The 26504-nt window shown below is 41.6% G+C and overlaps 1 protein-coding gene and 1 long non-coding RNA gene across 3 annotated transcripts in view; one reads left to right on the top strand and one right to left on the bottom strand.

Moving 5' to 3' along the window:
* The window catches only part of RBM26 (RNA binding motif protein 26), a 99999-nt gene extending 99688 nt beyond the window's left edge, over window positions 1-311 (bottom strand). Inside the window, exon 1 of one of the 2 annotated variants that reach the window (XM_032798364.2) lies at window positions 64-311. In XM_032798364.2, the coding sequence (XP_032654255.1) occupies window positions 64-134 (71 nt within the window). In that variant the 5' untranslated portion in view covers window positions 135-311. The remainder of the gene's footprint in view (window positions 1-63) is intronic. The other variant, XM_032798365.2, reaches the window with a different exon arrangement.
* LOC116835493 (uncharacterized) lies at window positions 298-20573 on the top strand. The gene is made up of 3 exons (XR_004376210.2): window positions 298-482; window positions 17871-17978; window positions 18730-20573. It is a non-coding gene; the product is annotated as an uncharacterized LOC116835493 (long non-coding RNA).
* Window positions 20574-26504: the final 5931 nt, after the last annotated feature.

Raw genomic sequence — 26504 nt, 5'->3', positions numbered from 1 at the left:
TACCCACATGGATTCTATTGGGGGGAGCGGTGTCCCGGGGGAGGGGTTACCCCGGTTACTCACATGGGCTCCAAGGTTTTGCTGAGCCAGGATTTCAGCGCCTCGAAGTTTTCTATGATCATTTTCGCCACCATCCAGAGCGGCCCGGGCCCCCCGCCTCCCTGACAGCAGCAGCGGCGTTTCCGCCCCGCCCGCAGGCCGGGTCCGGGCTCCTCCGCGCCCCTCGCCCGAGCTGCCTGCCCGGCTCTGTCTAGATCCCCGGGGAGGGACAGGGGCCCGACGCCGCGGAGGGCTCGGAACCCTGCGGGCCGCGCTCTGCAGACACCCGCTTTCGGCGCAGCCTCCCCGGGGAGCCCGGCGCAACAGCCCCGAGGATCCCGAATAACACGGGGAAAATCCTGGACAAACGAAGGACCCGAACGCGGATCGTGAATCTCAAACGCGCGGCCCCCGCCCCTCCCCCGTAGCCACAACACGAACAGGTAAGATGGCGGCCCTGAAGTGTCGCGAGAATATAAAAACCTCGCGAGGAAGGAGAGGGAGCTGGGATTGCAGATGGGCGGGGTGAGAGTGAGGGAGGCAAGTGGGAGCGAGAGCGGCTGCGGGAGGGGGTTGAGTTTGGTTGGTGTCACGCGCTGCGGCTGGGGTCTCGCTGCCCAGCCCCAGATGCTGCGGCTGGCGGAAGCGATGATCTTAGGCTCTGGCAGGGACTGGTCTTGTTGGTACCCTCCAGCGATTGAAATGGGGGCGGGGCTGAGTGTACAGAGGGTGAGGGCCAAGGAGGGGTGAGCTGCTGAGGGTGAAGGGGAGCCGTATGGCTTCCCTGGTATGTTTTGCGGCCGTTTTATTAGTGTTAGTTCATGTTTTAAAATCATCACTTAGATTGAAATCGGCTACTGGAGCTGACTGTTGTGAAGCACTAGAGCTACATCCTTCTTGGTTTCTTCTTGTAATTTCACACAACTTGGTTAATGAATTTCTCAAGTGCAGTGCCTTCATCTTTGGTGGCTTTTTGGGGTCTCCGATGTTTCAAGTCCTTCATGACATGCTCATGATCAGGCAGAAGGCGACATTTTTCAGAATATAAAATTCTATTCAGTGAGGACAAAAAGCGCTCTACTGTAGCTGTTGTGATGGGGAGTAGCAAGAGATTAAGCCCTACATCTTTCATCCCAGGAAACAGCACAAAGATTGGGTCGACTCACTAGTAACGGTAAAGAAGTTGGTGAAGTCATCTCTTCATTTGTTCCTCATATGATATTCCGCTCTATGTTCAAATTCGCTGTTCTACCCTGATCACATAGCAGCCCTCAGTCTGCTCAACTGTCAGTGTTTTATAAGTTTAAGAGGGGTAGCCGTGTTTTATGACCATCATCTGTAAAAGCTATGTAGAGGTCCAATAGAATCCAGAAGTTGCTGTTGTAGATTTGGAAGAATCAAGTGTGTTTGCTTTTTCAGATGGCTTAACAAACACCTCTTTTTCTCTTCACTTAAGGAGTCAATATAAGTACCTTACTTAATCAACGTCTGAACCAAGTCTTTGCATCTTTCAGTATATTTTCAATGGACATGTCTCTGATTGATCCAAGTGTTGGTTTCTATTGCTGGACAAAGATCTACTACTGTTGTAGCAGATGCATTGTTTAATGAGTCAAGTGGTTTCAACAGTAGAGTTACAAGAGACAGAATGGTGATAGTCTTCTCTGAACTTAGTAGCAAAAGTAGTCCACCAGCCTCACTATTTAGGGTATGGCTACACTCGAAACTTCAAAGCACTGCCCTGGCTGCGCTTTGAAGTGCGAGTGTGGTCGCAGCGCCAGCGCTGGGAGAGAGCTCCCCCAGCGCTGCATAAACTCCACCTTCTCGTGGAGATTAGCTTGCAGCGCTGGGAGCCACGCTCCCAGCACTGTGGCACTGTTTACACTGGCACTTTAGCGCTGTATCTTGCAGCACTCGGGGGTGTTTTTTTCACACCCCTGAGCAAGAAAGTTGCAGCGCTGTAAAACGCCAGTGTAGCCATGGCATTAGATCCATCCCATCTTGATAGATAGTTCACAAAGCCAGTAATAATGGTTGCAGTAATTTTAAGACAGCAATCAAGGATCACTCATGAAAAAGCCAGCAGGTTTTGCCAGGTTGGACTAATTTGAACTCGTCAGTGTATCGTCTATTTTTTTTTCCAAGGCTTTCAGTTCCTTAGGACTCTGGCTGAAAAAAAAAAAGTGTAACAAAGATGATAAATCTATGGCATTTTTAATGTCTTTTGGAGATTCTGCAGCTCATACTAGTTTTAGTTGGAGTAGATGGCTTCTGCGGTGTGTATAGGAGAGATTAGGGTTACACTTCTCTCTGAGCAAAACTTGTACTCTACTATGTCTTCTAGAGGAGTTTGCAGCTCCATCAAATGCACAAGCAGCCCTCTGTTTGGGTCCAGTTTACAAGCATTTAACTCTTCTATGATGTGAGTTGTTGCAGATGCTTCTGATATGTTTTCTAATACCTGAACATCTAGAAATGCATATTCTGGCCTGCCACTGACATCAAGATAATGTACACAATGACTTAATACTGGATGCCCATTTGCATCGGTGCATTCATCAGCCCAGGTAGGCACATTTTTTTTTAATGTAATGAGAGAGTTCTTCACTTTTTCAACTGCTGAGTCCTTTACTGTTGCACTGCATGCTTCTAATCAGTCAGCTAAGTTTGTTGCAGAAAGATAGCGAGCATTTGTTGGTCTTGTTGGGAACCAGTGTTGAACTTCAGGATTAACAAGTGACAATGGACTTAACATTGGCCTCCAGCTTGTAGTGTATGGTATCTCTTGTTTAAATAGACAGTATGATGCCACAACCATGTCTGTTCCATAAACTCTGTTGTGTCTTCAGCATTCTTAATAGTCTCATTAAGTACTTCTAAAATTGGCTTTGACAGTGACTGTCTTATAAGGCTTTCTGCATGTCAGTGCAGTTCAGAGGCTTGGTGTTTTGCAGCCTTTTCACATAGTTTGTCATCATTGGCTTTGCTGATTGGTCTGGCAAACCAATTTCCTCCAGTTTTACTATATAAATCCATAGTATGCCCAGCTCTTGAATACTGCATGCAGTTCTGGTCACCCCAACTGAAATCAGATATATTGGAAATGGGAGAGGTACAGAGAAGGATATCTAAAATGATTAGGGGTATTGGACAGATAAGAAGATATTAAAAGGACTGGGACTTTTCAGCTTGGAAAAGAGACAACTAAGGGGGAATATGACTGAGATCTATAAAATCTTGACTGGTATGGAGAAACTTCCAAAGTATCCCTAAATGTATTGGCTATAGTTCTCCTCCATCTATAGTAGGATATCTTGGTTGCATCCACTAGTAAGTGATTTATGTTGCTCTTCTGAGTGGTCACTTAAGATTGCTGATTTCTCCATATTACATTTCAACTAAACAATTACTTACAAAATCCATATTTAAAAGTAACATAAAAGTTTTGAAATAAATGAACAAAGTACAGTTTGTGATAGCTCCTGGATTTTTGTTTGTTTGTTTTAATGGGGCTAGATTATGGCTTTATATAGTTGTGATGTCCCAGAAGCAGACCAGGGACCATACTGTAACTCAGAGTATCCCTCTTGTTCCTGGGGAGGACATAATCTACACCACTCCATCTTGTAAAGATTTCTCCCTCTGCACCAGCTCAGCTAGTATTATGGCATTTTGGACAGGAAGGAGGGAAGGCAGAATCCAGGCCTTGCCCACTCCCCAGCCTGGCACTTTCATCTGGATGGTTTGGGGTATAACAGCCTTGTAGAGAGTGCTCTTCCTCCATTGCTGTCACTTGTTTCACAGGTAGACTGCACAGGGGAGTATGGGCAGTGGTGCTGGAACATTTTTAATAGTGGGGGTGCTGAAAGACAGCCCCTTACCTGTGAGATAGGGGCAGGGTCGTGGTTCACCTCCTTTCTACCCCACTCTCCCCCATTTGCTGGGGCTATCTCAGGGAACACATATGTGCTTGGGTCCCATAGAGGGGTATGAGGAGAAAGGCCCCTTTCAGTGTGCCTCACAGGAGCTGAATTGCAGCCTAATATCAGCCTGGCATAGAGGCATTCTGAACACACCCCTGTTTCTCCAGCCATGCACCTTTCTTCTTTTATTCTAGCAGTAGAGAGGGTGAATAGCACAGAATCCCCTGTGTCCAACACTACTTGGGACTCGAATCACCCTTACTGCAGTTAACATCCCTTAAGTGCACCACAATTGAGGATTCATAGATTAATAGATTTTTAAGGCCAGAAGGGATCAACTATTCTGACTTCCTGCATAATAGAGACCACAGATTTCACCCAGTGAATGATAACTGCATCTAGCCCAACAACTTGAACTAGGTGGATCTGGCCAAGTGACTTACCACATAGGTGCCAAGATGTACAGCCAGAGAAAGAGAAGCACGGGAATGCACATACATACACAGCTAGATTTGACTTTGAGGCAGTCAAGTAAGGGGTAATGTATAGCTGCACTGCATTAGGGTGTCACTGGGAGGCATTCAGGTCCTGGGAGTCAGAATGCCTCCTCAAGCTTTCAGACATCCAGGGGCAGTGAGAATTCTGCTGCTTAAGAGGAGTGCTCCTCTCGTTTTGCTTTACACTTTACATCATAATCATATAATAATATCACTGAATAATATGGTGTGCAGCGTCATATGCGGGATAGTGTTTCTGTGGAAGAGACAGCCCAGCATGCACTAGCAGTGAGGTTTTCCTCTTGAGATCTGAAATCACTGAGAGCTGGGTGAAACCTCAAGAGACTGATTCTCAGAGGTCACAGTGGTAGGTGGCTGCAGAAGATGATGGCACAGGGCCATCAACAACAGAACAGTGGAATGAATGGTGGCATGTCAAACAACAGCAGCTAGAGTGAGCGAGCAGCCGGAGTGAGTGGTGAGTGGCTGGAGGAACAAGCAAGATGCCTTTTCCCCTTCACCCTCCAGGGTGGGAGGTAAACTCACGTGAAAGCACCTCTGACCTCTGGGTCTCAAGGACAACTACTATGAGTGGGATGTGGTGGAGGGAGAAGTGAGGAAGCACATTAAAGGAACATTTGTTTCTTAGACTATGTTTAGTGACTTTGCTCCAGAATGTTAGATTTGTGACTGGGAAACTGATATAAATATACATTTCCTAGGAGGCCAAGATTTTTAAAATACATTATTTTCAAAGGTCATGCTCTCACTTTGTTGCTTTCTTGGGTGGTCATTATCTTGGGGAATTTCTGTACTAAACACTTTTATTATTGCAATTATTTTTTACATAAGAACGGCCATACTGAGTCAGACCAATGGTCCATCTAGCCCAGTATCCTGTCCTCTAACAGTGGACAATACCAGATGCTTCAGAGGGAATAAACAGAATAGGGTAATTATCGAGTGTTCCATCCCATGTTATCCACTCCCAGCTTCTGCCGAACAGAGACTAGGGACACTCAGATCATGGTGTTGTATCACTTTCCATCTTAGCTAATAGCCATTGATGGACCTATCCTCCATGAACGTATCTAGTTCTTTTTCAAACTCTTTAATAGTTTTAGCCTTCATAACATCCTCTGGCAAAAAATTCCACAAGTTAACTGTGCATTGCATGAAGAAGTACTTCCTTTTGTTTGTTTTAAACTTGCTGCCTGTTAATTACATTGGGTAACTTCTAGTTCTTGTGTTATGTTCATTATTCAAAATTGTTGAGAATCATTATATTGGATTTGATACAAAAATATTTAAAATTTAATTTATGATCCACTTTGTTATATTTTTTTACTCTCAGGTGTTTGAAATACCTTCACCAAAGCTTGTAATTTTTAAGCCATTTTATCATTTTTTTTTTTGATATTGCTTTTATTTTTTTCCCTTTATTTATAATAGAGTTGAAATGAACATGGTCCTTTACATTTATTTTCTGATTTATGCACAGGCCCCATTCGTGATACCAGTACAGCTCTGGAAAGTGTTTGCTTAGTGAACTGTTGCTCCAGAGCCAGCAGAGGGAGATCAAACATTGTTTATTGTTGGTGATGCAATAATACTTGCTGGGTTTATTTACTTGTTTTTCAAAGGCAAGGTAGCAGTGAGGTATTTAAAAAAATCTGGAAGTCATCCTCCATCATATTATAACAAAGTATATTTTAGGCAAAACTGGTAGTTGGAGGAGACAAAATTGCAGAACTGGAAATATCCTCATAAAGTTTAAAATTGGATGGTGTTTTTAATGAACGGCTCGCATGATGACAGTACAAATAAAAAATTCTCACTTCTATCATATGATAGTTTTGTTATAAGGAGATGATACTGTAAGGACTAGAGAATACTACTCTACAAGTGTGTATTATTGGCCTTAAACTATTACAATAAGATGCCTTTTACTATGTGTTATTAACCCTTTCAATTCTGGGCTATTGTACCTTGAATTTAAACTACAGATTTTTAATTAACTCAATATAGTTCTGATTTTCCAAGACATACATATTGACAGCCATTGTGATTTTTGTTTTGTTTTAAATACATAAAGGAAAATATATCAAAATCCTCCAACTGTTGAATGATTGTTTTTTGTAACTTCTTATGCTACCAGAGGTATGCTTCTACAAAAAGTCATCTGCTGTGGATTTGTGAGCAATTAAAATTCTGTGACTGGCCATCTCTCCTAAGCCCATTGAATCCAGGATGGAAATTAGGGGCCTGAAATCAGGGTTATAACAATGTTCATATATCCTTATCTACACTCCATGTGGAGCCAGTAATCTTCTCTGCTCTTTGCCAATCAATTATTTTCATATAACAGGTTATAAACATTAACAATGGTGAAACTTCTTTATAAAGACATCCCTAAACAAAATTAAAAACATAACCTATGTGACTCCTTTTCACTATTAAAAAAAGATTCACTGTGTGTCTTTGACTATGGCAAGCTTGTTTTTTCTTTTATGAGATTTATCATACAGAGCTTTCAAACCACCAAATCAGGTGTTGCATTTCTGAACTGTAATCCATTCTGTGCATTCTATGTAGCAGACAATTTGCTCACTAAAGACCATATTCTACCTACCTTATACTGACTGAATAATATTTTATTCTGTGAATAACCCCATCAAATTTAATGAAATTACTCATGGAGTAAAGAACTATTTTATGTAAATAAGATGACAGAATCATTTTCTAAGCTACGGAACTATACAGTGGTTCAGTTCTGTGCATTATATGAAAAAAGAATAGAATAATAAACAGCAACTGTGATGCTGTATGATTGCAATATGACCATTTATCCCCAGGGCCGGCTCTAACTTTTTGCTGCCCCAAGAAAAAAAAAGAGCGCCACACTGCCGCCTAAGGCCCCTCCCCCACGAGCGCTGCGCCGCCCAAGGCCCCACCCCCGAGCGCCATGCCGTGCCGCCCAAGGCCCCCCTCGTGAGCGCCACACCGCCCAAATCCCCGACCCCCCCGAGTGCCGCGCTGCCGAAGCCCCTTGCCCCCCTCCCAAGCGCCACGCTGTCGAAGCCCGCCCCCACTCCGAGCGCCCCCCGGCCGAATCAAAAAAAAAAAAACCCGAGCGTCGCTCCACCCCAAGGTGCTGCCCTAAGCACGTGTTTGGTCGGCTGGTGCCTGGAGCCGGCCCTGTTTATATCATTAATATTGCCACTGCTAGACAATTGCAACAAAGCTTGTACAAAGTCTGGCATGTAAGGTAACAATGGAAAAGTTGAAATCCATCAAATATGATTATCCTGTTCATATGCATGTATCTTCTAAAGTTATGAATATTGACTATACAGCAGTATTTCAAATATGTTTGCTCATGGAGTAACATCCACAAGGTCGTTTACATCCAGTCTAGCTAGCACACTGTGAATGGACCATTCAAGCTGATGGCCTATTGAAGAACACAATGGACCATAGATGAAACTTGTCCACTCCCTATTAGCCTTCCTATGGACTTTTTAGCCAGAATATGAGAGATGGATGCTCCTATGAGTTATCAAAACATACAAAGGCATGTGACTAGCTCATGTGACCTTAAGACTCTATCTTCTGCATATAATTTTCCACAAAGACTGAGAGAGTTCCCTCCAAATGGGAAAAGATATAAAGGACCCTGGAAGCATCCCCATTTTGCCTCTTTTCTGTTCTGATCGCTGTATATGATTTCCTTAACCATTTTGTAAAAGCAACAAAGAGTCCTGTGGCACCTTATAGACTAACAGATGTGTTGGAGCATGAGCTTTCATGAGAGAATGCTGCTTTTACAGATCCAGACTAACACGGCTACCTCTCTGATACTTAACCATTTTAACTCTCTCCTTATTCTTTTCTTTTATAAATAAACCTTTAGATAGACAGCTGCAGCGGCACAGGAGCCAGCAAACAGAGCTGCTAAGAGGGGAGTTTCAGTGGGAGCTCACAGAGGGAGGTTGCAGGGGAGACTAAGGCGGAGAAACCCCCAACAAGCCAGATAAGGGAGGGAGCAGGGATCTGCCAGCAGCCCAGTGCTTGTTGGGGGCCTGTGGTGCGGTGTGTGGCGTGGACTGCCAGGCACAGAGTTGGAAGGCCATGAGTGAGACAGAACCCACGACTGAGTTATTGGAAGTCTCAAATTGTGTTTGAGACCTCAACTGCAGAGAATCACCAGCAGCAGTGACGCCATGCCCCCGTGACCACACCTCGCTTGCACCCCTGACATTTCAGAAAGAGCGAAAAACGCTCTAGGGTCCCTGCCAATACCGCCCCTGGAGGAAAATTCCTTCCCGACCCCAAATAGTGATGAGCTAAACCCTGAGCACGTGGCAAGACTCACCACCACAGACACCCAGGAAAGACTTCTTGCTGCATAGTAACTCAGATCCCCTCCCAGTCCCCAACATCCTCTACAGACCAATTGAGCAGAACTTATCTGCTGATAATCGCAAGATCAATTGCCAATAACTATCCCATCATTATCATGCCCCATAACGTATCAAACTGTAAGTCTAAAAGCAGATAGAGTCTTGCCCGAACTACGTTTACCCTCAGGAAGGTATCTCCAGTAATCTTCAACTCCCCCTAATGGGTTAAAAACCTTCGTACCACGTCAATTTCAAGTCTAAAAACTCCTAATATCCATTTGTACCCATGTCGCTTGTGCTACATAGTAGTCTAAGCTTAAAATAATGCCTCTCCCTCCCTTAACTAATACCCACTGATAATTTATATAGTTAGAGCAAGGCATATCCCCCTGCACGGAGCCTCTTTTGGCTAGGCTAAACCAAGCCCAAGCTCTTTGAGTCTCCTTTCACATAGAGGCAGGGTTTCCCATTCCTCGGATCACCAGCAGCCCGTCTCTGAACCTGTTCCAATTTGAATTCATCCTTCTTAACCATGTGGACACCCAAACTGCAACACACCATATTCCAGGTGGGTCTCACCAGTGCCTATATAACAGACTAACACCCTCCTTAACTCCTCACACACACAGTGATTCCCAAGTATGGAAAATACCTCGGCCTGTATGCATCCCTCTATAAAACCTTCTGTTGCTTTTTAACGGCCATATCGCATGGCGGCTCACTAGACACGTCTGCTATCAACACACTGCCGCCCCGGCCCTTCTCCTCCTCTGTTGCTTCCAAGACTGATGCGTCCCCAATGCATATCTAACACCGGATATTATAGGGATAACAGAAACCTGGTGGAATAGTACTCATGACTGGAGTACAGGTATTGAAGGCTATGTGCTGTGTTTAGAAAAGACAGGAAGAAAGGCAAAGGTGGTGGAGTAGCATTGTACATCAATGATGAGGTTAACTGTAATGAAATAAGAAGTGATGGAATGGATAAGACAGAGTCTGTCTGGGCAAAAAATCACACTGGGTAAAAAAGCTACTAGAGCCTCCTGAGATAGTGCTTGGGGTGTGCTACAGACCGCCGGGATCTGATTTGGATATGGATAGAGACCTCTTTAATGTCTTTAATGAAGTAAACACTAAGGGGAAATGTGTGATCATGGGAGACTTCAACTTCCCAGATATAGACTGGAGGACAAGTGCTTGCAAGAATAATAGGGGTCAGATTTTTCTGGATGTGATAGCGGATGGATTTCTTCACCAAGTAGTTGAAGTACCGACAAGAGGGGATGCCATTTTAGATTTGGTTTTGGTGAGCAGTGAGGACCTCGTAGAAGAAATGGTGGTAGGGGACAACCTTGGTTCGAGTGATCATGAGCTGATTCAGTTCAAACTAGATGGAAGGATAAACAAACGTAGATCTGGGATTAGGGTTTTTGACTTCTCAAGGGCTAATTTTAAAGAGTTAAGGAAATTAGTTAGGGAAGTGGATTGGACGGAGGAACTTGTGGATTTAAATGCGGAGGAGGCCTGGAATTACTTTAAGTCGAAGCTGCAGAAACTGTCGGAAGCCTGCATCCCAAGAAAGGGAAAAAAACCATGGGCAGGAGTTGTAGGCCAAGCTGGATGAGCAAGCATCTCAGAGAGGGGATTAGGAAAAAGCAGAAAGCTTACAGGGAGTGGAAGAAAGGCGGGATTAGCAAGGGAAGCTACCTTAGTGAGGTCAGAACATGTAGGGATAAAGTGAGGAAGGCTAAAAGCCATGTAGAACTGGACCTTGCAAAGGGAATTATAAACCAATAGTAAAAGGTTCTACAGCCACATAAATAAGAAGAAAACAAAGAAAGAAGAAGTGGGGCCGCTATACACTGAGGATGGAATGGAGGTTAAGGATAACCTAGGCATGGCCCAATATCTAAATAAGTACTTTGCCTCAGTCTTTAATAAGACTAGTGAGGAGTTTAGGGATGATGGAGGGATGATAAACGGGAATGAGGATATGGAGGTGGATATTACCGCATCTGAGGTAGAGGCCAAACTTGAACAGCTTAATGGGACAAAATCGGAGGGCCCGGACAATCTCCATCCAAGGATATTAAAGGAACTGGCGCATGAAATTGCGAGCCCGTTAGCGAGAATTTTTAATCAATCGGTAAACTCGGGGGTTGTACCGTACGACTGGAGAATTGCTAACGTAGTTCCTATTTTTAAGAAAGGGAAAAAAGTGATCCGGGTAACTATAGGCCTGTTAGCTTGACGTCTGTAGTATGTAAGGTCTTGGAAAAAATTTTAAAGGAGAAAGTAGTTAAGGACATTGAGGTCAATGGTAATTGGGACGAATTGCAACATGGATTTACTAAAGGTAGATCGTGCCAAACCAACCTGATCTCCTTCTTTGAGAAGGTGACAGATTACTTAGACAAAGGAAATGCGGTAGATCTAATTTACCTCGATTTCAGTAAGGCATTTGACACGGTTCCACATGGGAACTGTTAGTTAAATTGGAAAAGATGGGGATGAATATGAAAGTTGTAAGGTGGATAAGGAACTGGTTAAAGGGGAGACTCCAGCGGGTCGTACTGAAGGGTGAACTGTCAGGCTGGAAGGAGGTTACTAGTGGAGTCCCAAGGATCGGTTTTGGGACCGATCTTATTTAACCTTTTTATTACTGACCTTGGCACAAAGAGCGGGAATGTGCTAATAAAGTTTGCGGATGACACAAAGCTGGGGGGTATTGCTAACACGGAGAAGGACCGGGATACTATACAGGAAGATCTGGACCACCTTGTAAACTGGAGTAATAGTAATAGGATGAAATATAATAGTGAAAAGTGCAAGGTCATGCACTTAGGGATTAATAATAAGAATTTTAGATATACATTGGGACGCATCAGTTGGAAGCAACAGAGGAGGAGAAGGACCTTGGGGTATTGGTTGATAGCAGGATGTCTATGAGCCGCCAATGCGATATGGCCGTTAAAAAAGCAAATGCGGTTTTAGGATGCATCAGGCGAGGTATTTCCAGCAAGGATAAGGAGGTGTTAGTACCGTTATATAAGGCGCTGGTGAGACCCCACCTGGAATATTGTGTGCAGTTCTGGTGTCCCATGTTTAAGAAGGATGAATTCAAACTGGAACAGGTTCAGAGACGGGCTACTAGGATGATCCGAGGAATGGAAAACCTGCCTTATGAAAGGAGACTCAAAGAGCTTGGCTTGTTTAGCCTGGCCAAAAGAAGGCTCCGGGGGATATGCTTGCTCTATATAAATATATCAGGGGGATTAACGTTAGGGAGGGAGAGGAATTATTTAAGCTTAGTACTAATGTAGGCACAAGGACAAATGGGTACAATGGGTTAGGGGTTGTTATAAAAGTGGATGGGTAGGGTTCTGTGGCCTGCTTTGTGCAGGAGGTCAGACTAGATGATCATGTTGGTCCCTTCTGACCTACGAGTCTATGAGTCTATATTAGAGACTAAAGGATTAGCAATAGTATAATTATTGGGTAATATCTGAGTTATATATTGACCTGGCGGTGGCTGATCTCTTGGGATTAGAAGGACCTTATATATGATTAAAATTGGCTTTAAATAAACACTCATCATAAAGTCTAGTATCTGGGTGGTGAAACAAGGGCTGGGATGCCTAAGGAAATTGCAGTTTGGATTTCTTGGTAACCAGTATGTTACCAGTGTTACTGGCTTGGTATATTTTATGGAAGAATAACAACCAGTTTGGAGTGTGTCTGCCTTATTTCTCAGCAGTTTGTCCTGAATTTGGCATCCTCAGCTCTGAGGCACAGTGACAGCAACATAAAGCCCTGTTTCTGCAGCCCTTAGATGTCTGAATGAGGGTTGCAGGAATGGAGCCCAAAATCATCCATGGACTCCTCTTTCCAAAATTGGATATTTGAAAGTTACGTTTGGTATTATGATCATTGTCTTGTCCTAGGATGATCAGAATTAACTACCTCTCTTTCTCCTTAAACTTCTCCATATTCTTTCTCCTTACTGCTCCCTATGGATGAAATCCTGGCCCATTAAAGTCAATGGAAGTTTTGCCATTGACTTCATTGGAGAAAGGATTTCACCTTTTGTCATCTCCCCTCACTTTTGGCTTTGTGCCTTTTTTCATGTCAACCTCTACATGTTGAAGACTGCTGGGCTTACTCCCTCAGATGCACTTTAGTAGTCAATTTCTTTTGCAATATTTTCTGCAGGTGATCTAATCAGTGATGTCTCCATACTCCTTATGGTCATTTGAAGTTAATATCATGTGGGTTTTTTGTTTGTTTGTTTTTCATTTTTGTTTTGTCTAGTGTGTAAGCTCCTCAAGGCAATGGCCTAGGTACTCTCTATAAATAATAACAATTTGAAAGAGGACTGTTGGTTGACATCACTGGGACCGTTAGAAAGGCTGTTCCTCGAGGACTTGTTCTTTGTATTGTATTTTGTGTATGGTATTTAATGAACTATGTGGTGACAGTCATTCCTATGAGATTGCAGAATAGACATGTTCACAAACTGTTTCCTCACTTTCGTTAAATTCACTGGGCCAAATTCATCCCTAGCGCAATTCCACTAAAGCCAATGGGGTTACATCAAAGATGAATTTGTTCTTGACTCTGTTCATCCCTGCTGTAGTTTTACTGCAATTAAATTACACCAGGAATGAACTTGGCCCTGTCTCACTCCCCATCCATGAAAAAAAAATTAAAAACATAAAAGGGGGTCATAGTACTTGCTTATCAAGTGTTAATGTCATGATTAGATTCCCTGTCTTCAAGCTCACCCAGTGCTTGGCTAAGACCCATGCGTAGATGGAGCACCACTAGTCAAATCTGAACCCAAGCATGATTGAGGTTGTGTTAGTGGACAAAGGAAGACATTTTGAGGAGACTGCAGCTACAGTGTAGTCTCTTTTGGTTGAGAATACACATCTACAACTGGTCAGTTGAGTCAGTAGTCTAGGAGTACTATTGGATGCTCTGTTGATGCTGAGCTCTCACACAATAACTATTCTATCTGGTCTAAATTATACATGTTTTCATCAGCTTCCAGCTGGACTGCAGGAATACTAGCCACCTGGTAGTGAAGCCATCATCCCTTAGAAAATACCAACTAGTATATAATTATGCAGCATGGTTACCATGAGCACATCAAACCTGTCCTCCACTCACTACATTCACTTCCCAGAGAATATCAAGTCAAATTTAAGGCCTCAGTCTTTATCTTCAAGGCTGTTAATAGCCCAAACCCAGGTTCCCTAAAAGATTGCCTAAAGATCAAGGACAATGACCGTGATCAACAACTCCACTTCTCAAGCATTGTGGAGCTTACTCCAGGGAAAAGATCATATATGCCAGAGACAGAGTTTAGGCGGTGCTGGTCCAAGAGTAAACTCCCACAGGCGCTCCTACAGGAACTAAGAACCACCGAAGATCTTGTTGCATTCTGTTTATACTGCAAGGTGCATTTCTGTGACTTGATCTTCAACAATAAAACATGTAACACATTAGACATAAAATAAAAAATAACTTTAAAATTCTTGTATTTTTCCTCCTAGGGAGACAAAGAGAAAAGAAAGAAGAACATGTGACAGATCCTAGTCACATCAGTTAATGCACTTCTGAGGGTTTGGCTACACTGGAGAGTTGCAGCGCTTGTGGTGGATTTACAGTGCTGCAACTTACTCACCATCCACACTTGCAAGGCACATACAGCGCTGCATCTCCCTGGCTGTACTCCTGCTCTGCCTGGGGTATAACGATTGCAGCGCTGGTGATGCAGCGCTGCTCTGCCAGTGTGGCCACCAAAAGCGCTGTAATTGGCCTTCAGAGGTATCCCACAATGCCTCAGGTGACCTGCCCTTTAAGTGCCCCGGGAATTTTAAAAATCCCCTTCCTGTTTGCTCAGCGCAGGTGGGATGTGCAATCAGTGAATCTTTCCAGGTGACCATGCCTCCATGCGCCAAACGAGCCCCAGCATGGAGCAATAGCAAGTTGCTGGACCTCATCAAGTGTTTGGGGTGAGGAAGCTGTGCAGTCAAGCTGGCTCCAGCCGTAGGATTACGATACCTATGGGCGATATCAAGGCCATGCTGAAAGGGGCCATGACCGGGACATGTGCAGTGCATGGTTAAAGTGAGAGGAGCTGCGGAGTGCCTATTGCAAAGCCTGCTAGGGAAACCGCTGTTCTAGTGCTGCCCCCATGGACCTGCCGTTTTTACAAGGAGCTGAACGTGATACTTGGGGGACCCCACTGCCAATCCAACGACCACGATGATGACACTTCAGAAGCGAAGGCGGGTAAGTGCTGGGGGAAGGGAGGGGGAGGAAACCGAGACTGAAGGTAATTTTCTTTTCAATAAATGAATTCTTGGCTTTGAAAACAGTCTTTATTATTGCAGAAAGTGAAAGATACCGTAGCCCAGGAAAGAAACAGGCACTGCAAATCATATGGGAAGTGAGTAAATGGCATCACAAATATTTGGGGGGGGGGGGGGTGTTTTTTTTAATTCTTTATTTTTTGCAGACAAGCCCTCAAACAAATAGATAATCAATACAATGAGCAGGACATTTAAGAAAATTATCATTATTAGGACAAAGAATTTTAAATGGAGAGAATGGTCATATATCCTTTTTTGTTATATTTGTCCAGCTCTCTTCATGACTGTAGAAAAATATATTGGGGGCGAGAAGGTAAATAGAAATGGTTTGGTGTAGGTACAGTAGCTAGGTGTGAAACAATCAAAAATGTGGAAAACAAGCTTTTTCTCAACCTGAACAATCTGGAAAGTTAACGTGACAAACGAATGTCAGAAGTTTTGACCATATTGCCAATGAATTATTTATAAGCACACATTACAAAGAAGCAGATGCAGAGAGAATATCTTGGGACTTGTTTAAGAAGCACCCAATGTACAAAAGGGGTCATTTTATAAGACACCTTTTTGTTTAGATGAGCAAAAAAATTTATAAAGGAACAGTCAGCTGTTAACACCAAAATTTGACTCCTACTACAACTGCTATAATGGATCTGAACTACTGTACAACCTTATTTATCCAAAAGTTTTAGTGGATGCCCAAAACCTTTGGATAAATGGAGTTTCAAATGATGAGGGAACCCATAGGAAGGCCTAAAGTGATTGCATTCAGGGTTCTCAACTTTGGAGTGCAGTGAGAACACCAGCTGGCTTTGAAGGCTGGCCAGCCAGCTCTAAATGGGCTATGCCCATTAAAATATGACCCATTAAAGCCAGTCAGTATTCAAAGCCAGCTGGCATTATCCTCCAAGAGCACAGTACAACCTTGGGAGACATAATCTAACTTGACTTTATCAAGAGTTACAGCTAACTAAAGTATGATAAACCAACATTATACTGTGTCTATTTCTTTTTCCAAATCCACCACTGAGAAATATCATAAAAGAAACAGCATCCATTAGACAAATGTACAAGCATCTTCTGCAGCTATTCTTAAAGATGTGGCCTAGTCATGTCAGATTATTTTGAGAGAGATACTTCACCAAAAGTCAGTGAGCTGGAAAAAGAAATAAAAGGAATAAGCAATAGCAGGACAGTAAAAAAATCACTGAGCCAAACAAATCTGTCCTCTAAATTATCCTCAATACCAGGCCTTTGTCATTGTGAATTTGGTGTTGCTTGCAAGCCAGTGCTCACACTTTTATTATTTATTGAGCCCTAAGTCTGTGCTTGGTCTATACAGATGTAAGGAAATGTGGCCCTTTCCCAAAGAATGTAAAGTCTAGTTTAAGCACAGACCAGACTGTTTAGACACAGCTGATACTCAGAGTGATGGTATGTGCATGAGGTGTTAAAGAGGTCATCCCTGAAATGTTTAAGAGAAGAGCTGTATTTTAAGATGAGATTTCAGTGGAGAGAGGGAGATCATTGCGTGTGTAGCAAATGGGAGGCAATTCCAAAATTATAGGCAGCAGCATTTGGATTGGAAACATACATAAAACTGATAATGCAATTGTAGCTGATGCCTGCTTTACAAATATTCAGTTCTCTGTCACTCCCTTGTTTGAGAAAATACAGCCAGAAAAGAGTTCAAGTCTTTCAGGGTGGCAGTATTGACCTATTCAGACTTCTTTGTCACTAGTAATATTTTCATCTAATATTCTGTTAGATAAATGTTGTTGCTGGACCTGGCTATACATTAATATCATTCTTTTTAAAAATTGTTTCTATTCCATTAGTGCTTAGAGATCCCAACAGTGTCCAAGGCCCCATTGTCCTCATCACTGCACAAACACAGAGTAAGAAACAATCCTGACCCTGAAGACCTCACAGTCTAAGCAAAGGAGTACTATTAAACCCATTTTAATCATAGATTAATAGAAATGGAGAGATTAAATAATGTTCCAATTCACACAGGAAGTCTGTGACAGAGGTGGCTATTCAACTGAAATATCCTGAATCCCAGCCTAGTGTGTTACCCACAAAACCATCCCTCTTTTCTTACATGGTTTGAATACTGGGCCAGATTCTCTGCCCAGCACTCGGGCAGTGGAAATTAGTTACATATTCCCAACTGGGCATTCCCTTGCTGTAGAAATCTTTAATGGGTGGAAAGCTGGCATGACTTGTTACACGGTCTCAGGTAACAGGGCCAGGTTCTTTGACTGGCAATACCAGTATCTAATCACCTTGCAAGTAAATTAACTAAAATCTTGCCACCGACCACAGGTAGGTAACAGAAGACTAGAGAGGAAAATTCTTTGAAAACAAACAGGAAATTTATTAAAAGGGTTAATAACAATGTCAGGAAGAAAGGTGGGGGGAGAGAATAAAACAGGTTAATAGCAATGTGGTTGCTCAAAGATGGGCCTGAAGCCTGGTCCCCAATACAACCCTTGGTGATTTACACTTCTAACAAAACACACTAAACCAAGGTACCCTAGAATGTACTGTCTCTCGAAGGATGGATCGCGAGTGGGATCAGCTGCGGGTGTTAAGTGATAATCTCTCTGCTGCTTGGGTTCATAGGGACCTGGACCTGCAACTGCAACTGCGCACCCAGTGGTTACCGGAGACAGGAGAAGCTCAGGAACCAGAAGACCGCTGGTGTTGGCAATCACTGGAACCAGGAACAAGGTAAGTGGATTCAGGTAGAAGATACCCGGATCAGTGGGATAGATCAGGTAAGATGGTGAAGGAAGTGTTCGATGCCTGCGCAAACATGACAGTCACTGGCTGCTTCTCAGACGGACAGCCCTGCTGACGGGGTGTGCAGTGCTTTTATGCTTTCTGTGTCATGAAAGTTTGAGCCTAGACCGGTTTGATCCAGTCTCCTCAGAGGCAGTTTCTGTGGCAAACCCTGTTTCCTGCAAAACAAAAAGGTGCGAAGGTGAGTTGTAAACAACCAAAACTGGACTCCCTTTTAAAACATGGATTCCATTGTCCAAAGTGCCTTTTAACTAATTATTTTAATACAGATACAATATAATCAAATGTGAAAAGTGAAACAAGCATAAGTAAGCATGAGTAAACATATATAGGGAACTCTGCCCTATAGCCTGGCTCCTGGGCCAACCCCTCTACAGTCTTATTGTAGGGAGAATGGACAAAGTACTCTGAACTCTAGTTATGATCTGAATCTTTTTACCAGCTGACAGCTGAGTGCAGCCCCAAATAGCTCTAAACTCTGCTGTTGCAATGGTCAGCACAGAATCGATCAGGGAATCCATGAGATACCACTTTCCTCCTACACACACACCCACCCACCCCCTGTCTGGACACAGAGGAAACAGGGCAATACAGAGAATTTAGGCTACTGTTTCTGTTTGGTCTGTTTCTTTATATTCCTCTGAAATTTTACAAAGATTTTTGTTGTCATTTGATCCAGGAGAAGGCTGAAAACATCATTATGCAATCCTGAATGCAAAGCAGCTTGCCAAATGAATCCAAATGGATATGAGATAGTCTGGTAATGGAAGAGTTCACAGCTGTGCTTTGAAAGATAAACGGCAGCATTACTGTGCAGTTTGGTCTTAGTTTAAGAATGTAAGATGGAATCTCAGTTAAATGCAAATCAGCTGTAGACTTAAGTAGTGTTGTTCTTGATTAAGTCTGTTTAATCAGTCTGAATGGTAAATAGCTGACTTGTATTTCATCCTATTATAATGAACTAAAACCTCAGGTATGAGAACACATGCTGACATGTTATCAGTCTGACTGGCATGAGAGTAAATATCTCCTATCCTATAGGGGGTGTTTTGTGTTCTAATGTCTAATTTCAATGTGGAAATTAAAACTAGGATAAATTGGTAATGGTTTATAAGCTATAAGATTTTTAAAATAGACTAACTGTGTTTGCTAAAATTTAAACCTAATTTTGTAAATGTTTGTGGATATCATAAATAAGACTAAGATTCTGTCATAGTTATTTTTAGTAAAAGTCACAGACAGGTCACAGGACAGGCAATAAACAAAGATTCATGGAAGCCGTGACCTGTCTGACTTTTGCTGCTGCGGCTCCATGCTTTCCCCTGCCTCCATAGTGGCTGGAAGCTGTGGGGTTCCCCCTCTGCCCACAGCAGCTGGGAGCTGCAGGATGACCATATTTCCCAAAGAGAAAACAGGACACCCTCAGTCACTTGCCTGAGGTGTGTGTCCCCACTTCTCTCCCCTCCACCCCCCCGTTCCCATGTGGCTATAACCCATTGCTGGAACTGAAGTCTGTCACCTGTCATTGGAACCCTGCCAGGGCCCTGCTGGCTGCCAGCTCGAGAGTACTACAGCCCCAGGGGCTGAAGCAGAGAATGTCACAGAGATCTCTGAAAGTCACAGATTCACAGAACAAATAATTCTCCAGCAGTTCAGACCATATAGTTGCACGTCTTTTTATTTACTAATTGATAAGAGATTTCAACTATTTACAAATAGTCTCATTACATCTTTTTAGTGAATTTCCTTCTTTTGGGTTGTTGTCTCCAATTGTTTGAATTAACATGAAAAATCCAGTAATTAAAAAATATAAACTTTGATTGTGCAAGAGTAACAGATTCAGTAAAAATAGCTTATAAGAAATTTGGTTGCTAGATACATTTGAGCATCCTCACAATTGCAACCCCATTAGTCATCTGCATTCTATATAAAATAAGGCCCCTATTCTGCAAACACTTCTGCACATGTTTAACATAACCCTCATAAGCAGTCCCACTGAAGCCAAAATCCAATATGTACCTAGCTTTACTTGTGTGTTTGTAGGATGCAAATGATCAGTAAATTACTTAATTGGCAGTTCTATACTAGCTTAAAATAGATGTAAGCCCTCACATTATTAGAACACATTCAGAATACTAGGATTTTTCCAGCAAAGTCTAAGTTAATCAAAGAGGTAATGCAATTAATTCCTATGAAAGGCTGACTTCCTCTGTGTACAGTATATATAGGCTTGGAAAGATTCAATTTTTAATCGGTAAATATCAGTTTCGCCAGGCACACACAAATCAAACAATATTTTCATTGATAATCAAAATGTAAAGGTAGACAAAGAAAGAAAAGTACTGCTTGAGAACTTAGAGTTAAAGTCAACTTTGAACTGGGCTTGTTACGTATGAACTAGTGAATGAATATTAAAAACATTTGTGATATGTTGATTTAAGGATATTTACTTTGTATATTTTGACGTGATGCTGACAATTTGTGTTTTGATGGTTTATAAAGCTTTAATTTTTTGAATCTCAACATTTGTCATTAAATAATTGTCTGACCCTCCCTATAATTCCCATGATTGTGAACATTCAAATAGATAAAAATCTAAAATGCTTAAAACCCATAATTTTGCGCAACTTAAAAACGTTCATGGATAAAAATAAAACTGCTTAAAAATTAGCACTATATTACACATCAAAATTACTTAAAAAAATTGAATTCTGCATATGCTGTACCTGCTGTCCAGTCAACAGCCTGTAGCAATATTACTGATGTAATCCTTTTGAGAAAGTATCTCCAGGCACCCTCGGTAAAGTGATACATCGAGAAGTGGGTTGGAAAAATATGATTTAAAATAAAGGCAAGTCTTGCAGATGGGTGCTTCGCCAATGCAGAACTGTCATGCAGGTAAACAGCCTGTATACACATGCGAGACAGTGGAAGTGTACTCTAAATACCTCTGAAACATGAGTGGAAAAGGAAAACATTTAAAAAAAACGAGTACTATAATCTTAAGAGATATTTGTACAATAGTTTTACATATTGTCTCACATTCTAGAATCTAAATATCCCAAGGTGCTGAATTAATTACATGCTGTCAGTGCAGTAACTGTGAGCAAATGGAGTGCCCATATATTCAACACTTACTTAGGCCCATATTCAGGTAAGCACAAAAGAACATGCTTAAATGCAGTCCTGAAAAGAAATGCTTGGTGAATTGGAGCCTTAGATGTTCCCTTTTTAACTGGGAGAAGAAACACTGGCCAAGGCACTGGGGTTTTTCCCATACTCTTTGAAAAGTCCGATAGAATCTTTAATTTTCACCAGCTCAAGTAGAAAGAACTTCAGTGACATCCCTCAGCTAAAGGACTGTACTTGTACGCCCCCACGTACACTAGGGAAAGGATTCATTTCTACTTCTCCTCAAGCGGCCTTGAAAGCTGTTCAAGTGCTAGTGTAAATGGACCAATTTTCAACACAATTAGAGAAAATGTGTTTGAGAGAATGTACCCCTAAGGGCTTGTCTACACTTGAAATGCTACAATGTAAACACTACCTACACTGCTGGAGGGGTTCTCTTGTCACTGTAGGTAATCCATCTCCCCGGGAGGTGGTAGCTAGGTTGACAGAAGAAGAATTCTCTTCATCTAGCACTGTCTACACCAGGGGTTAGATCGGCTTAACTATGTTGCTCCGGAATGTGGGTCAATCTAACTTTTTAGGTAGACAAGGTCTAAGTCTCATTCAAGCTTTCCATAATGATGCTGAACATAGTTTTGCAGCAGTTGGTTTTCAGCAACGGTTTGGGGAGATGGGTCAGGAAGGACCTATTACAAACAACCGTTGTTAGCAGAGGATCATTTTCTTAGTGTGGATGGACACAAAACCTGATTTTGAGAAGTGCTGAGCTTCCACCACTCCAACTGGTGCCCGTGAGAACTCATTTGTGCAAATCACACCCTACGAACGTAGCACCTATCCTACAATTCACTGCAGTACATATGATCCTATTTTTCTTATACTATTGGCTAAACATCAAGTCTTGCCTATTTTGATTAATCAAAGCTGTTCTGTCAAGCATGTAAAAGCTTGTTCTAACATGATTTACTTTGAAGAAATATTGTAAAAAGCATGCTGTACAAACAAATGGTGACCTATATTAATGTCCACGTGATGACATATTTGAATGGATTCTTAATTAAAATAACTGATGTTATCCAGGAAATAGTTTATACATTATTGGATCCCCAATCCAGTGCTGGATAGAATTCAAATACTGTGTTAAGATCAGCATAAAAAATGAGATAAAAATGGACTCTACTTTTGCCACTGCTAGCTGTGACACCAAAAACTTCCCAGATGGCAGGAGAGAGATCACTTGATCATTACGTGTTAGGTTCACTCCCTCTGGAGCACCCGGCATTGGCCACTATCGGTAGACAGGATAGTGGGCTAGATGGACATTTGGTCTGACCCAGTATGGTCGTTCTTATGTATGTTCTCTGATAGGCAGAAGCACATTGCCACTGCTAGAATTCTCATTACAATAGTCCCATTCTTTTTATATAGAAATTAAAACCCAGCACTGTCAAGGGGGCTAAGCTTTTGACCTAACATCAGAATTTCAAGGATGTAACTTTCTTCCTTCAAAGACACTTTAAAATTCTCCTTAAATAATATCTGCATGTAATTCTGTATCTTTCAATGATATACTTATATGCCTGTTACTGCTTTGCCTGAGTACCAGCAAAACTAAAATACTCAAAGTAAGTATTCCTGTTAGGTCACTTTCCATTGGTAGCCAAAGTAAATGAGGTGGGTTTGAGTTTTAAATTATTACAATTTTCTCTTTGTATACTTTATAAATATTTATGAGGCTATATTTGTTATTTCCATTGAAATAGTAATGATGTTTTTTATATCTTTCATGTAACAATAACTGTTTGTTCTATGTATGCGGCGGTGTTGTTTGAGCCATGTTGGTCCCAGAATATTAGAGAGACAAGGCAGGTGAGATAGTATCTTTTATTGGATCAACTTCTGTTGGTCCAAAAGATGTGCTTTTGAGCTTACACAGAGCTCTTCTTCAGGTTAGACCTTACACACCTTATCTCTCGTATACCTATATCATCAACATCTACTTCTACTTATATCTGTAGAAAAACCTTCAAGATTGTGTGGCAAATTGCCAGTACTGTTCTCTGGGTCTCATGCTCTCTCTTCTCTGGGGTAGGTTCAGGGCAATATTGCTTGCCTCTGAACCAGTTCTTAATCACTCCCCTAGTGTCCTTGGAGGAGGGGAGTGGAGAGGGAGGGACCTGGGCCCGCCCTCTACTCCAGGTCCCAACCCAGGGGCCCTGGGGTTGTGGTGAACCACTTGACTAGCGGTTTCTTCCCCTGGGTTACTTCCCTCTCATACCCGTCAGCTTGTGAAGGGCTTCTCGCCTCTCTTCTATACAAGCCTGGTGCCCCTTACCTAGGGTTTCTGTTGGGCTTCCCAATCCACCGCAGCACTCCTCCAAACCTTCTATTTCTCTCTGGACAAACTCTTCTCTTCTGCAATCTGCACTCTGCTCCAATCCAACCTTTCTCCTTCAACTACCACACCCTGTCTGACTGAAGCAGGGGTTTATATCCCATGACTGGAGTCAGGTGCTCTAATTGGAGTCAGGTGCTCTAATTGGCCACAGCTGTTCTAGTTAATGTAAAGCAAACCTTCCTCCCTTGGCAGGGAATAAGGCCCCCTGCTAACACTCTTATGCTGCCCTCTGGCCATGCTGTATCACAATTGTTTATTTATGTTCCTAATAAAATGGTAGAAATATAATTTTAGATTGTGCCTGGAAAGTCTAGTTTATAATCTAGGCAAGGTTTTGCATCTCTTTTTCTAGGAGGATAAATGAATGCACTATGAAGAAAACTTTAATAATATCCACAAGTACCTCAGTTCCTTATTAGTATTTTGTAATTTATGACTGAGTATACATTCATTAATCATGTATTTATACACCCCTCCATTCTATGGAATTGCAGTCACCTTATCTTATGTTGCTCCTTGTCTGTCTCTCTAAGTTATTTTAAATATTATTACCCTTCTCTTTTACATTCCAAGCAACAACATTATTGTTTGTATTAACAACTAAATGCAGAAATCTGATATTGTCTTCAAAGGTGTAGGTGTTTCTGACACAATTTCTGCTACTCCATGGTCTGTTCTGTCTTCAAACATTATTGCCCCCAGGCAGACATATGCCTTAGCTCTGGGAATGTATATTTTCTTTTGAAGTTTGTTTGAATTTCTAATTCACTACAGGGTGCAAAGTTAAGATTTCTGAGCACTGAAACAAGGACCAATTGCCATTTATTTTCTGCATCTAGTTCACAGACATCTACAAACTGTTTCCATGTTTATTGTACACAGTAGACTCATTACATATTAATAGATGAAGTCTGTACTAGACTGTGCCTGACAACACTAGTTTACAATCTGGTCAGGGTTATGCATCAGGTTTGCTAGTCTGTCATATGAAAGTCACCTCATAAATAACAAAACCAGAAGAACAATTTATTATCCACTAAAATAACATATGTTTGCATATAGTGAGGCCCTAAGAACTTATATGTTTAATTTTGAATATGTAAGTAGTGCCATTAAGTAAGCTCCTGATTTAGCAAGGTATGTGCTTAAAGTTATATATATACGTACATAAGTAGTCCCATTGAAGTCAATGGGAATTGAGAGCACTCAGGACTTTTCTGAAGGTGCTCAGCATCTTAAAGAATTAGGATTGTTATTTGGATCTAGAGATGTATGTTTCCAAAGTTAGGGAGTGTTTGAATCTGGGTTTTTGGTTTGGGCTCATTCCTATTTGAATAAATGGGAGAGGGAGGGAGCAGAAAGAAAGTGCCAAGAAATAAAAGGTTAAAAAAAAAAAAAAAGCAAATATCAGAAAGTTAATCTTAAAAGACTGATTGGAGAAGAATATTTGTCCAGATCCTCATCTGAAGAATCTGTTTTTTTCTTCACTATAAGAAAAATCCTTCTTCAAAAAGTTGTCTCTTCCCCATTTTTGGGCCCTGATCTTGCAAAAACTTTTAGATGTGCTTAATTTTATGCACTATGAGTATCCTCACTAATTCCATTAGAATTACTCACAGTGTGTAAAGTTAAACGTGTATAAGTCTTTTTAGGATTGGGGCCTTGTTGAGTAACTTCTAGAAAGAACACGAGCCCTTTTTCCACAAGTAATTCCCCCACCCCTCACAACACTGTTATCAGTATGCAGGCTTTATCATATGCCAAAAATATATTGTATTACTCAGTTTACCTGCTTAACAAAGCAAATGCTATTCAAAGTTTTCTGCGAATTTTACTGTTTTATAATCTGATAACATTTTCTCTTACACCTTCTACATCTCTCGGATTTTATGTAATTTCTTCTGTTCAGACAAGTACTCATTCTGCACTGACATGCTTTAAATATCTGTCTGTTGCTTGCTATAAGAGACAGTCACTTGGCTACTACATATTTTCTTTGCAAGAGTTTTATTAATCAGTGAACAAAAGTGCACTAATGTTAGGTGCACTGTTCTAATGTCTAGAATATTAGTCTGTAGTGCTGACTGTCAGTGATCAATGACTTTGAATGGTTCTTAATATCCCCTGTGCTCCCATCCTTTGAGGCTTGCATTATTATTATAGATGAAGGATTGAACAAATGTCACCATTAAAGTAGTTCTTGCCATTAGAGCTATTAAATAATTGAAGAATTTATTCAAAATAAATATTCAATAGAACATTTGTCAAAATTTATAACACATATTTTTCACCATGATGAATTATTTGACCAGTTTTAGGTAATGCATACCCCTCTTCAATTGTGATTGTTATCATGCGTGATAAAAAAAACATTGTCACCATATCTCAAGACCACAGAGATCAATTTGCCAACACAGTTGTAGCCCTAAGGATTAATCTGCTTATTTGTATAAATATATCTTTTCTTACAAATTTTAGTATTTGATATAATAGGCTTACAGATTTATATTAAAAATAAGTTTGGCTGTAATGGAAGAGACCTGCAGGCCAAAACCCTCTATGTTAAGCTAAGGCAAAGTTAGCACATTTTGGGACCCTTACCCAGAAAAGTAAAAATAGATAAAACACCCACACAGATGTCTAGAGACCTTTTGCCTAAACCAGTAAAGAATGAAGGATGGCAAATGGAGATTTTTCCACAGACCTAACAAGAACACCACAAGAGCGTACATACTTGTCATCCTTATATACATACCCTAACATTTCTGTGGGGGAAGGATGAAATTTGGGCATAAGAGGAAGGATTTCCAACCAATGCCCTATAAAAAGGCAATTCATCTCGCCATTAGGGAGGCAAATCTACCCACCTATCTACTCCTGTCTACTCTTCATTGCCTCCACCTTCCACAACATATTGATGCTAC

This window comes from Chelonoidis abingdonii, chromosome 1 (assembly GCF_003597395.2).
Source record: "Chelonoidis abingdonii isolate Lonesome George chromosome 1, CheloAbing_2.0, whole genome shotgun sequence".
Taxonomy (NCBI): Eukaryota; Metazoa; Chordata; order Testudines; family Testudinidae; genus Chelonoidis; species Chelonoidis abingdonii.
This window is presented reverse-complemented; position numbering and strand designations above follow the sequence as displayed.